This window comes from Crassostrea angulata, chromosome 1 (genome assembly GCF_025612915.1).
Source record: "Crassostrea angulata isolate pt1a10 chromosome 1, ASM2561291v2, whole genome shotgun sequence".
NCBI classification, from domain to species: domain Eukaryota; kingdom Metazoa; phylum Mollusca; class Bivalvia; order Ostreida; family Ostreidae; genus Magallana; species Magallana angulata.
In genome coordinates, this window is record NC_069111.1 from 17,171,180 (window position 1) to 17,184,014 (window position 12,835).

Sequence of the window (12,835 nt, forward strand, 5' to 3'; positions counted from 1 at the left end):
CTGAGCGTAGCCTGGCCCCGGGGCCACGAACGTTGTATTTTACTCTACTCAAATCTGAGTAGAGTAAAATGTATTTTACTCTACTGAGTTTCGACTCAAAAAAGTGTGCCACGAACACGAAAGTAACTCAACTCAACTGAGTGACAAAACTCTGTATAGAACTCAGATAATTATTAATGACATAAGCGGTCATGCATGAAAAAAATATGTAACTGAATAATAAAATCATTCTATATCTTATTTGCTTTCATTTTTTGTTTCACTGTATGAAATATATCGATTGTGACGTCATTTTATGTTTTGATGACGTTTAAAAATCGTCTGTATGGGACGCCCGTATTGTCAAAATGGACGAAGTCGACATACTGTACGATATGCTTATGCCGAATGTTAGCACCGCAGATACAGAAGAAACTGTTTGTACGATATCGCCGCCGCTCGTCTCTAGTACCCCGAAAAGGAAACCAACATGGACAGATCTCGAACAGAGTGTTCTCTTGGAAGAAGTAACCAAAAAGGAGAAGTCTCTATTTGGAAAGTTTAAGAGGTGTGGTAGAGGGAAAAAAGAACGGGAGACAGCATGGGAAGATGTGGCAAAAGCGGTTTCCCAGTACGTATAATAATTTTTTCAGCATTTAATTATAAGAATCAATACATTGAATAACTTTCTATTTTGAAAAGGGGTAACCCTGTTTTACAAGCAAAATAAAATGACATGGAATTTTTAAACATAAAACGTGTTAACACGTTAACAATTAATTCAACACTTTAATGATGGTTAAAAAAAACCTAATATCAGAACAATAAAATGTTCTTTTTGGTGTTTAATGCGGGTGTAAAGGTACATGGAGATAACATGTACATGGCCCGCTAACGTTAACTTGTTTGAAATGCGTAGATTTCTGTTCGTCATTTTCAAATGCATTAAAAAACAATTTTCTTTTATAAGCAATTAAGGAATAAATAACTAGTGAATATTATACCATTATATATACTGTCGTAGAATAATATGCTACACGTATGTTTCTGTAGATCTCAAAGTATGCCATCCCGTTAAACGTTTTCTGAAGTCTATCATATCTTTTTTTTTTTCGTTATGCGTGATTTTTATTACAGTAAAAAAAAGCCAATGGTCAATCTTAAGTTTTAAATAAATATAAAAACTATAATTTCAGAGTTGGTGTTTATGCCCGAACAGGAAAAGAAGCTGGAAAACAGTATGCAAACTTGAAATGCAGAGGTAATTATATAGAATCATTTTATTACGTGTTAAGTTTGATTTATGTCATAAAAAATGAAAGAAAGTTTGGAGCGATAACCTAATTGATACTTTTTTAATGTACAGCTAAGGATAAAATTTCACAGATGAAGAGGCCTAAAACCGGTGGAGGACCGAAACCCCAGTCCCCCACCCCCATAGAACGAGCCGTCATCGACTCAATGGACGGTCGGCCCTCACTTCAGGGTCTCGACTCCGGCATTGATACTGGAGGTATACATAGGCGCAATATTAAAGCTGAAATAAATGTATAAATACTCATTATATCCGTTTTATCTTCACTACCGCCATAATAATAGTTTTCTACATGTATTTCTATAGTTACGCGTATGTATGTTTACTTTTATTTTACCACAAAAAACCAACTCTAAGTGAAACTGTCATGTCGTACGAAGCAAGTACATGTAGTTTCTTTTTTAATTTACACCATCGTCGGAACCCACGGGTTTTCTATCCGTTACACTGCTTTGAAAGCAGTGTAACGGATAGAAAACCCGTTGGTTCCGACGACGAATTTACACATAAACTCGGAGATCAGGTAACACCTGCAGCTGGCTAACCTGTCAATCAAACTCTGTGTATTTTTTTCATTGGATGGTCACAAATCTTTTTTGGTCAACAGCCAATAAAAATTTAATGATTTTAAAGCAGTCAGATTCATTGTTTGATAAGGACACGACCCAGCTTAACAAAATTAAAGAAGAATAAAGCGCAAAATTTACTGTTCACAATATATATGTCTACTTCAATTATGTATGATACTATAATTTTAAACAGTTTGTGGTAAATACGCCCTGTAGTAAATAAGCTGCGTATATTGATTTATTTTGTTCTTTTCACGCGTACAATCTTTTTAATTATATTTAGAAACAAAAAGAAAACGTTATACAATACTGGTTTAATGTACTTAACATATTTTTTATGCGGTTGATACGATAGAAATATTTGTTTAATTGCATTGCATGTTTTAAATTCTGTGAATAATTCACTTTAAGTTGTTGATAATCATTAAGATCATTTTAGCGATGAATAACGCAACATCTATCTACTGTTGTAATGATACGGAAATTAAATTTTAATGCTGATTAATAATTTACGCCATTACATATTTCAACCTTTACAGGTATTAATTTTGCGCGACAATTTCAATTTGCCTACGACAAAGATACGAATAACGAATATATTTGAGCGATAAATACTTGTACGTGAATGTTCAGCACAAACCCCTTCTGTATCATTTAAAAAAAATATAATTGTGAGTTATTTCTAAATAAAGGTTAATATTGCTACAGTTCTCTAGTACGTGGCAGCTGAGGAGCGATAGGAACTAATATGGCGATTTACCAAGTGCTTTAAGAATTCATGTCAACTGTAAAAAAAAAACCAACAACACAAAAAGTGACATTAAACGCTAGTGTTCTATTGCATAAGATTGCTTTTTATTCAGATGTAATGGACTTCGAGTCGAGCGTGGAGTGCCACCAGTCAACGTCATCATCTCTGAGCACCACCAGTTCAACCGTTCCGGCTCCCAAAACCCCGACTGTGAGTCATTGTGGTCAATCTACATCCAACAAAAAGCAAAGTTTGATGGATCTACAAAAACAGCTACTGATGAAGGAAATGGAAAAGATGGAGATGGAAATGGAAGTCATGGAATTAAAGAAGGAGAAACTGAAAGAGGAAATTCATCTTTTGAAGTTAAAGACGGAGAAATTAATCAGTGAACAATAAATTATCTAATTTCTGAATTTCTAGGTGTGTGTTTTCTATTAAGATAATTACCAGTTTATCAATTTGCAAAAAAGGTCTGTGCAATATGGTCCCGCACTGCCTTTCCTTCATTCCGAACTCCGTTCACAGCTGGCAATGCGACCTCGTCCACTATCTGTCTGTTGACCGGTGGGATGTCAACGATGTCCTGTCGCTCAATGCCCAGATTGTGCAGCACAACACAGGCCACCACAATAGAACAAGCTTGTTCTGGCTGAACTCGTAATCCTTTACATACAAATAAAACAAAGTCAAAAAGTAAGAGACTTGTACTTGAAAAAGTATTATGAGTACATATACATGTTCATGTAAATTACATTCTAATATTCTAAGCATTTGAGCATATTACCTATTTGAAGGCAAGGAAATCGCCTCTTGAGGATACCGAACGCTTGCTCAATCGTTACACCTGTACGACACAATGCATTATTGAAGTTTTCTTCGGCTCTGTTTGATGGAGTCAGGTAGGGTAACATCAAATATCTTTTCAAGGCATAACCAGAATCACCTACATGTAAGATCAAACCTGTACGTGCATCTAAGTATGAAAAATATATATGCATGTATATTTTATTTGTCATCCTTTTAAATTCTTGTTTTATTGAAAGAAATTGATTTTTGAATTTATATACTTACTAGTCTCAAATATCCTGGCTAGTGAGGATTCCTTAAATACACGGGAATCGTGTACACTTCCGGGCCATTTTGCAACGCAATTTACAGAACGATATGTAGCATCGCAAGCCAACTACAATTTATACTCATTTAATGAGGATAGTTATAAAATAGTTAAGATGGCTTCAGGATTGGATATTAGAATAATTATAAATTCATTTTCATAACGATATGTCAAATCTGTAAGAGAGAGAGAGAGAGAGAGAGAGAGAGAGAGATTCAGATATGTGTTGGAAATTATTGCATGTATGACCTGGACATTTAGAGCATAATATCCTTTCCTGCAAACAAACTCTGCCTCGTTTTGCACAGGACATCGAATACGAATTAAAGTCCCATCGACACAGCATACCACATTTGGAAACCCTTTAATAATATGAATTTATAACTTTAAATTTACATTCACACATTCGGATTTTCTTTTTTACAAATATGAAAACATTCCCAGTAAAATTGAAAATACGCAGACTTGGTTTCTTCTGTGCTCAAGTTTTCTAAAACGTTTATATTCGATAAAACCACACTTTATTCATTATTTTCTCTTAAGAATTATCTGATATTTATTTTGACAAAATATGCTAATAAGGCTAAAGGTGAAAGACTATAATATAATACCAATGGGTAGATGTTTTCCCGCAGCCCTCTCTGCATATATAAGGTCGTTTAAAATATAGTGTTGTATAATATTTATCAAATTCATAGCCTAAAAAAATTTAATCATTGTCCTATGGCCTTTCCATACTTTACGTATTTTATTTAGAGTGACCTCCCTTGGAAAAAAAACAAAACAAGACGCTCGCTCTAGGAACGGCCCTAAACGATGGTAAGATATGATTTTCTGTATTGATGGAATGAGTTTAATTCTATTAATGTAATTAATCTTACCAGTCAATTGATAGAATTTGGTTCTTATAGATGAAATGTCGTTTTGTGAAGGGAACTTTATAAATCTTGCAGATAAAGCAGATAAAAGGGAGGTAACTGCTCGAACTGCACGTCCAACAGCTGATTTGGATACACAGAGGGAATCTCCGATCAGCTGGTAGAAAGACCCAGTAGCATAAAACCGCAGAGCTGCCAACACTTGTAGAAGGGCTGGTATGGGACAGCTTCGTTGCGTCTGGTGGCTGATGGTGTCCGAAATCAAGCTACACATGAAGAAGATCGTGGCGGATCTAAAGCGATATCTCATGAAAATTTCATCCTCGGACAAAAGCTCTAAGGGATTGCTACGGTCTCGCACTGTTCGCCTCGGAACTCGCATCATATTCCACAGAAGGATACGTCTGGCAGCCATTTTGAATGCTGAGTGAAACGCTTGAGACAGGTGCTAAGCAATCTCAGATATTTTGCGAAAAACTCAAGACTTTTCTCAGCTTGAGCGAGACTCTATTTTCGTGGCACACTTTCTTGAGTGAAACTCAAGAGATTTGAGAAAATTCTCAGATTTGAGTAAAAAAAGACCGTTGAGTTCGACTCAAGACGTTCGTGGCCCCGGGGCCAGGTCACGGTAAGATTATTCTTTCTATGTTGAAATCATTCGGAATTCACTAGGAATGCCTCGTGCAATTTTTCATCGTTATCATCGGAGTCTGTTGCAAAAGACATCACATTTCTGTACGTGTATATTTCACTGTTCATCTATAAACCACCATGCAGATGTTAAGTTTAGACTCCTAAAAGCATTAATTTTGACTTTTGAACTTTTGACTTAAGCAAACAAATGATTGTAAAAGTGAGTAATTGCACACCTTTTCAATGTGATTCGCATTTAAATTTTAAAATCATAATCAAATCACTTTTATCAATTATAACTATTCAGTCTTCCCATAAACTAGAGTTATCGTTACTGAAAGAGTTATCTGCCCCTTACAGCAGGTATGCTTTACTTCCGGGTATTCAAAGATGAGTAAACAGTGCGGGAGTTAACAAATACATGTACGACTTTTCTTCCGACCAAAAAGTTTGATAATGTTTGAAAACAGAAAACACCAACAGTTAATTAAAATAAAAAAATTTAAAATCAGCATATCATAAGAATACGTTTGATTACAATCAATAACATTTATAATGTGATGTACATATTTTTGATCAATCGGAAAACATTGCGAATGAAAGCCAATTTGATTTTTAGTTATCGAACAATTACTTATTTTCTCGGTTTTAGAGCTAACAGCTAATAGAGCTAACGGATGGATGGAGGTAATAGTGATATCTCTGTAAAACAACTTCACCTGATACGCAGAAATGAAAGATGTTATGAATATTAGAAAGGGCTGGAATTGAAAATCGAGTTTTTTCTAGAAATCAAATATAGAAATATAAATTCCTAATAAACTGTCCTTATTTTTTTCTCTGAGGACAACGCTGATATATAGGGAAATTACGCATAGATGTAATTCTGATTAAATTCAGATAAACATGTACGAGACCCCAACTTAAGTAAAAACGGGCTTGGATTTTGGGAATTTGTGAACTGATTGATTTTTATTTTTTAAATGTTTTTCGTCATGATTTTAGGTCGGTCTGCTCCCCCTCTCACGCACACACTTTTTCAATATACAAAGTTTGCGCAAGCCTGTTGAGATGTATTTGTTCAAAATGCCATACATTCATGAAACATATATAGATGCAGTAAGTATTGGTATCTAACCAGGCACCGACGGTCATCAATTCAGGCAGCTGTATCTGCCACGTACGATGTTTAATCAATGACAACCATATGAATTTCTGAACAAAACAAATTCATTGTATTAAATAGATATTACAGGGTTAAGAGGAATGACAGTGTTGAAATTATAGCGCAATGCTATATTATTGTATAGATTTCATCGACATGAGAATTTGTTTTCGGTTAAAAATAAGACGTACTTGTTTCCTTCAAGCCTTTGATGAAACTGCTTAAACACACCTTTTGAAGTTTGTTTGCTTGTTTGTTTGTTTGTTTTACATTTAGTACCTTTATTACTTTGATCATTTACCACAGTGCCCTTTATATATAGTATTGAGTTGTACTTTATATATGTGCCATCTGTAGCAAACAAATGATGGTAAAGTGCGAGAAAATATTAAAGCTGATTTTAAAAAGAAATGCACAAGAGCAAAATTAATATTAATTAGCCATACATATGAAAACCATGTTTTGGAATGAACTATTAATATGAATATAAACGTGAATGTTGTCGATCAAAATCGTAACGCAACTTTAAATGAAAACATGATCGCAATTTACATGTATATGCGAAAAATTACGCAAAAGCTAGGTTGCGAATGTTTTAATCCATTATCTCGTAAATTCACATGATGAAATATAAATTAGTCAATAATTAATCTACATGAAATCGATCAAGTGGAAGTATATAGTAACGACCGCTAATGATCAGTGCAGATATGTGGGTATAATGCCTATCTTTGTACTTCGACCTACTGATAGAATAAAAAAATTCTCTTTTTAAAGGTGGACAGACGTGTCTTTATGATTGTTTTACATGTCCACTTCACTGGAAAATATAATGCACAAGTATCAGCTGAAACCACATGTACGCACTTCATTGCAAGCAAATAGCATTAATTATTGGTTGGTTGTCGGTGCGTAGCATAAAGGGGGGGGGGGGGGGAGGGAGCCTCCATCCACCACTTCTTCTTGCAGCAGATAGTTTTCATAAGTTAACATATTAAAAAATGAATAAACATAAAGTCCCCCAACCACTTTTTGGGGAGCACCATCCATGTAAAAAAAAAAATTGAAATGAATCAGTGAAAAGAAGGAAATGAATAGTGAAATCGAAGTTATGATTAAAGGTACGCAGTACAGTTCGCTATCCCCCCTCCCCCAACACACAAGGATCAGAATTTTCATGGTTTGTCAAGATTTTTTGGATGACCCCCCCCCCCCCGCACTTTCAAAAACGATGCTACAATTAAACGCGTTATTCAAATCTCCGAACTGTTTTGCATTATTATATCATCCTTTAATTGCACAATTGTCTTTTTACATTGACAATTTACACCAATAACCGATTAAACAAGACAAAAAACGTTTATTATAACCATTTGTTTATACTGGTAAAATAGCGCATACCTGCTCTAATGGAGAGATAACTCGTGTTACGAACGATAACTCCAGGTTATGAAAATCCCGAATACTTGTACGCAGTATCATTGCAAGTTTTGTACCGCCCGATGGAAGAATTTATAATGTAAGCTATATTTCATTTCTTCGATCCTTCTTTTTACATATTGTTTTATGAATCAGACTTTTTTCTAAGTTATAATATTCATGGAGTCTTGAAATAACGGGGAGGGGGCCAGGTTTTTTTTAAGTTCTTGAGAAATTAAAACAGTAAGTACATCTAAAAGAAATAAAGAGCTCTACTCTCTATCTCTCTATTATCTCCTCTTTGAAAAAATTAAAGTTTGTACCTTTTCTTAAAATCAAAATATAGTTGTAAAGGAAAAAAGGCGGTGTCAGGTTATCCTTTCCCCCGGGGATCTCAACCTGCGAAAACCGCATATAAATATAAACAAACTATAAAACGATTTGCACTACTTTGTTAACTATGCAGTGACAGCTTTGTGAAAATTAAAAATTTTACATTTTGATGCATTTGTCTTGAGATTTAAACTTTTATAGTGACATAATTATTCAATCATACTTAAATGCTTAAAAAAATTTAATCGGGAAGTTCTCTAGCCTTGCCTACTATAAATGTAAAGTTACATGTGTATTCGGAAAACAACAAAACATTGCAAATTATGCTATTTGATGCATGTTGTAGTTTCGGCATAACATTAACTTATTTCATAATACTGATAGTTCATATCACATGCCAATTATTTCTTTAAAAGGATTACTTTGTTTCTGTACTGTTTACCGACCACTTTACAATTACAGCGCCTTTGAACTTATGTGTGCATATGGCACGGAATCCCGATCCCGATTCGGATAAACGTGTGCTAGCCTGGTTCCCTGGGCTACCCATTACGCACAGGAACCAGGCTAGCTCATGCGCAGGCTGAATTTTCCCCATAGCATCCGGTTTAACCTCGCTTATATTTTTTCTGCGTTGACCTCAGACTTCACGCAACAAAGCTGTTGTACGACATTACAGTTTTTGAGAATGATGACCATTACAAAAACACTCTCAAGCAAGCAGATAATGACCGTATCACAATTTATATACAGAAAATCGTAATCTTAGTACAAAATCATGTTCAAAACTTAAATGTATTAATCTTATTGAAAATCGACTCTTCATGTTCATAAAGGTTTTATTTGCTTCTTTGGGAGTAATTATTATAAAAAAGAATCCTTTTAAGTACGATCGAGTCACTTTTGTTTTGTACTTTCACTTTTAACCTACCACGTTATTGAAAAAAAAAACCCAGAGATTAGGCCAAAAAAAAATCTGTGTTTCCTATTTCATGAAATTTTAAAATAGGTTAGGTAGGTCGATTGTTTTTATCCCCTCGCTCTACTTGTTGCGAAGGGGATATAGCATCACTACCGTGCGTGTGTCTGTTCATATGTGTGTGTGTATGTTTGTATCACTATGTGTGTGTGCACTCCATTTCAATTTTCTAGTAAATTAAACAAAAACCTTCCAATAGAATTTCCTCAACCTTTGCACAAATATGTCTCATTGTAAAATATTAAAACAAATGCAATGTCATATTAATTGGTCAATTTTTTATGCAAAAACTTAGATAAAATTACACCATTGTAAAAAAGGGGGGCATATATTATGACAAAATTCATTCAAAACTAAAAAAAATTATCATAGATTGCACACTTCTCTAAATTAACAAATAACTAATGAATGTGCCTTTCTCAAACTAAATTGTACTATTACAAATTATTATTTCACGAAATCAATGCCATAATCAACTTTGTATACGAGTTATCAATCGAAATTTCTGAGTAAGAGTTATCAATCACCCAGAGCAAAAGTAGCGTGACAGAACAACGTTACCGTGAGTTGATAGCGTAATGTGTGTTTGAATGTTTGTTATTATCCCCTCGCGCAACTTGTTGCGAAGGGGATAATAACATCCACCAGGACTAAAACGAATGATATGAACAGGACATTTCAACTGAAGATCTTGAAGTTACTTTCAAAAGGCTTATCCAAATGTTTGTAATCGTCAAAAACCACTGGTGCCATAATTCCAGCAATGGTTACAGCTTCATTTGTTTCCACATACTTCTCTTTAATCTGAGCTGTCAACTTACCATATCGGTGTTCAACAGGTGCCGCTTTGTCTATGGTCTGCACAAGGTACAACTTACTCTGATTTTCCTGGGCAGTTTTATTCTGAACAACTAGATATTCTTTGTAAGCAGTTAAACATTCTGCTAACTGCTTAATATCTTCTGCACCTTGTTTCCAAGAGACTGAACTATTGACCACAGGCTTCATCAGTAAAGAATATACAATGTAGAGCCTGGGCATGGCTATCAAGAAGTGATGCAGACAATGGACAGGACTTGAGTTTTTTCCTTTTTACTTCATTATATCCATCATAGTCATTAAAGATTTTTGGAACTGGCAGTACAGTTTGTTTCCTAAGTGAGGCATCATTTATTGTTTGATGATGATTAGTGACGTATCACAATGCATTGCAGAGAACCTGAAATAAGTAGAACACATGAATAATTTTATATACTAGGGCCTTAAATATAAATTTTTATTGAGTCTGATACTGGTATATCAAACAGGGTACAAATCTTATTATAAACAAATCACAGAATCTTATCGGTGCTGCTTGATATAAATATTAAAGTTTGTGCAAGGTATAAATTAAGGCAACTCTAATGTTTTTACAAAATGATGTACTATATTCTATACTAGAGGAGAACATTAAGTATAAATTGAATTGAAAGTGGATATCACCTGAACGCCATGTTAAATAAAAGGTGTGTAAGCTGGTTACAGTATCAAGACAAGACCACAGAACTCAAGTGTTATAAATTATGCTAGTTTGTAGGTTAATATTAAGCAAGCATCTATTATTTGTACATGTTATAGTTTTGACGTGCTGCAGTGCATAGCATACTAGTGTAAGTAAGAGCTATATATCATGTATACCTTTTTTCCTGCTCTAATATTAAAAGTAAAAGTAAAATATAACTTATATGGTATGGGAAAAACATTTAAAAAACTTTTTGGCATTGGAATACTGAGTAACACATTTATTTTATACAGAAAGACAATTAAAAACACAGTGAATTTGTCATGTTAAAACTTGCCACATTAAAATCGGTTTTGTTTTCTAAAATTTGATAGTTAATAACATATTAAGCATAAAGACCTGTACAAAGTATGATCCATCTTGTTCACATGAAGCTCTTGGAAAATCTAGGTTTCTTGAATTGCAAAAGTTTTCAACCACCTAATTATAAATTTCATCCTTTCTACTGATGCCATCTTTAATGCCGCAACTGAAAAAATCTGATACATAAACATTCTTTAAGCCTTGTAAATCTTGAGTACATACCATTGAGACATTGATTATTGTTATTAATGATATTAAAGCATTACAGAGACAGTTTAAAACCAGCTAAAAAAAAGGACGGACAGACTGACATATATCTGTCAGGCCTTAGACACACACACTTTATTCAAACTTCGATTTCTAAATAAAACACCATTTGTTCAGTATAAATAATAAAAATGTTTAAAATCAACTGTACCATTCATATTCAATTACTTAATTTGGAAGTGTAAATTTTCAAAATTTAGATGCAAGATATGAAAACTAAAGACTATAGAATGAAAATAATAAAGGCATATGCTTTCTAAAATTGTAAATATTCTAGTAGATTAACAAAATTATATGTCCAATGACCTTATGTTAGTCAGTGTACATTGACAATCATAATTTAACACTTCCCTGCCTGAATAAAGGAGCTGGTCAAATTCATTTATACATGCCATGAATTATACAACTAGCTCTCTATTAATACAAACCTTGATGTCTTTAATGAAACATTCTTTCTGCCTCCCGCCATGAGGACTTGAAATGCATTGACTGTTTTACTGGTGGCCGCCTCAGCTGCATTATTTATGATTTCACCCAATGCTACTGTTTGCTCTTCCGTTGAACAGGAATATTCAATTCTTTTAATGGCAAAAGTCCCAACAATATCGCCTACCAGCATACTGGGGTATACATCGAACGATGTTCCTTTCGATGGATCTGTCGAGTTGTTACAAACGAATGAAAGTCTCGAGTCTTTTGGCAAATCACCGTGTAAATCAATAAAAATATCAAGAAGAGTTCTACGGTTTTCCAGGCACAAAATTGCATTCTTCTCTGAAATGCGCTTGCATTTTTTAACTCTTATCGCTAACAGACTCGTTGCAGCTACAGTCGCCGCCATTTTGATCTTGAAAATGTTGAAACCGGAGACGCAGAAGACAAATTTTTCCGGTAAATCCGAAAAAAAAGTTTAGGGTTGGTAATTTGGCCGGGGAAAAAGGGGTCGGTCGGGAAACCGGAAACAGACAAAATTTTTTTTTGGCCTTACGGTCATCCTAATATTTTTGATACGGACATCATTCTAAAAATGATGATGTACAACATTATTTTCTTTCATTCAAATAATACACAATAGCTTATGAAAAGTTTTCATCAGCGTACATTTAATTATTAGTGGAATTTGTATAAATATGCTAACAAATAATAGAAATATTGAATGAAAAACTCCAACCGATCAGCTCGATCGACATGTTTTAATGACCGAAATATATCCTACAGTGCTTCTTGGTCTTCCAGGGCATCGGTGGATTTCTAAATCTTTATATTTCTTCAACGATGTCGTCGTCAGTAAGTTCGGAAACGGTTTCAAGATCATAATCAATTGTTGTGAACTTTTCAGGGATGTCTGGATTCAGTCCAATATTCTCTACGTCTAGCCAGGGGGATGCTGTTTTCGATTTCAAAGTCGTCGTCTTCCTGTGGGGCTGGGGTGCAGGGTTGGACTGCGTGAATCCAGCAGGTCTGTAGCAGTTGAAGACTATAGACGATGTCACGCAGTTCCAGGCTTAGTTGAATTTAAAGTTTTATATAATCCCTGATCCATGGGTTGTGTTTTTGATGTAGTTT

General features: G+C 34.4%; 2 protein-coding genes across 2 annotated transcripts; one reads left to right on the plus strand and one right to left on the minus strand.

Moving 5' to 3' along the window:
* The first annotated feature begins 347 nt into the window (after window positions 1–347).
* LOC128189643 (uncharacterized) lies at window positions 348–3,013 on the plus strand. Its single transcript, XM_052861328.1, has 4 exons — window positions 348–610; window positions 1,176–1,240; window positions 1,346–1,492; window positions 2,727–3,013. Exons 1-4 carry the CDS (start codon window positions 348–350, stop codon window positions 3,011–3,013), a joined length of 762 nt encoding a protein of 253 aa, XP_052717288.1.
* On the minus strand, window positions 2,692–5,225 carry LOC128177874 (putative nuclease HARBI1). Its single transcript, XM_052844776.1, has 4 exons — window positions 4,442–5,225; window positions 3,402–3,560; window positions 3,065–3,280; window positions 2,692–2,843 (listed from the first exon to the last, which is right to left on the minus strand). Exons 1-3 carry the CDS (start codon window positions 5,022–5,024, stop codon window positions 3,072–3,074), a joined length of 951 nt encoding a protein of 316 aa, XP_052700736.1. The 5' UTR covers window positions 5,025–5,225; the 3' UTR covers window positions 2,692–2,843; window positions 3,065–3,071.
* Between the last annotated feature and the right edge of the window lie 7,610 nt (window positions 5,226–12,835).

Coding starts and splice junctions, on each gene's coding strand:
- LOC128189643 (XM_052861328.1), top strand. CDS start 348: ATGGACGAAGTCGACATACTGTACGATATGCTTATGCCGAATGTTAGC. Junction 1,241..1,345: donor TGCAAACTTGAAATGCAGAG/GTAATTATATAG, acceptor TTTAATGTACAG/CTAAGGATAAAATTTCACAG. Junction 1,493..2,726: donor CTCCGGCATTGATACTGGAG/GTATACATAGGC, acceptor CTTTTTATTCAG/ATGTAATGGACTTCGAGTCG.
- LOC128177874 (XM_052844776.1), bottom strand. CDS start 5,024: ATGGCTGCCAGACGTATCCTTCTGTGGAATATGATGCGAGTTCCGAGG. Junction 3,561..4,441: donor AGGCCATAGGACAATGATTA/AATTTTTTTAGG, acceptor TCTTACATGTAG/GTGATTCTGGTTATGCCTTG. Junction 3,281..3,401: donor ATTTCCTTGCCTTCAAATAG/GTAATATGCTCA, acceptor TTGTATGTAAAG/GATTACGAGTTCAGCCAGAA.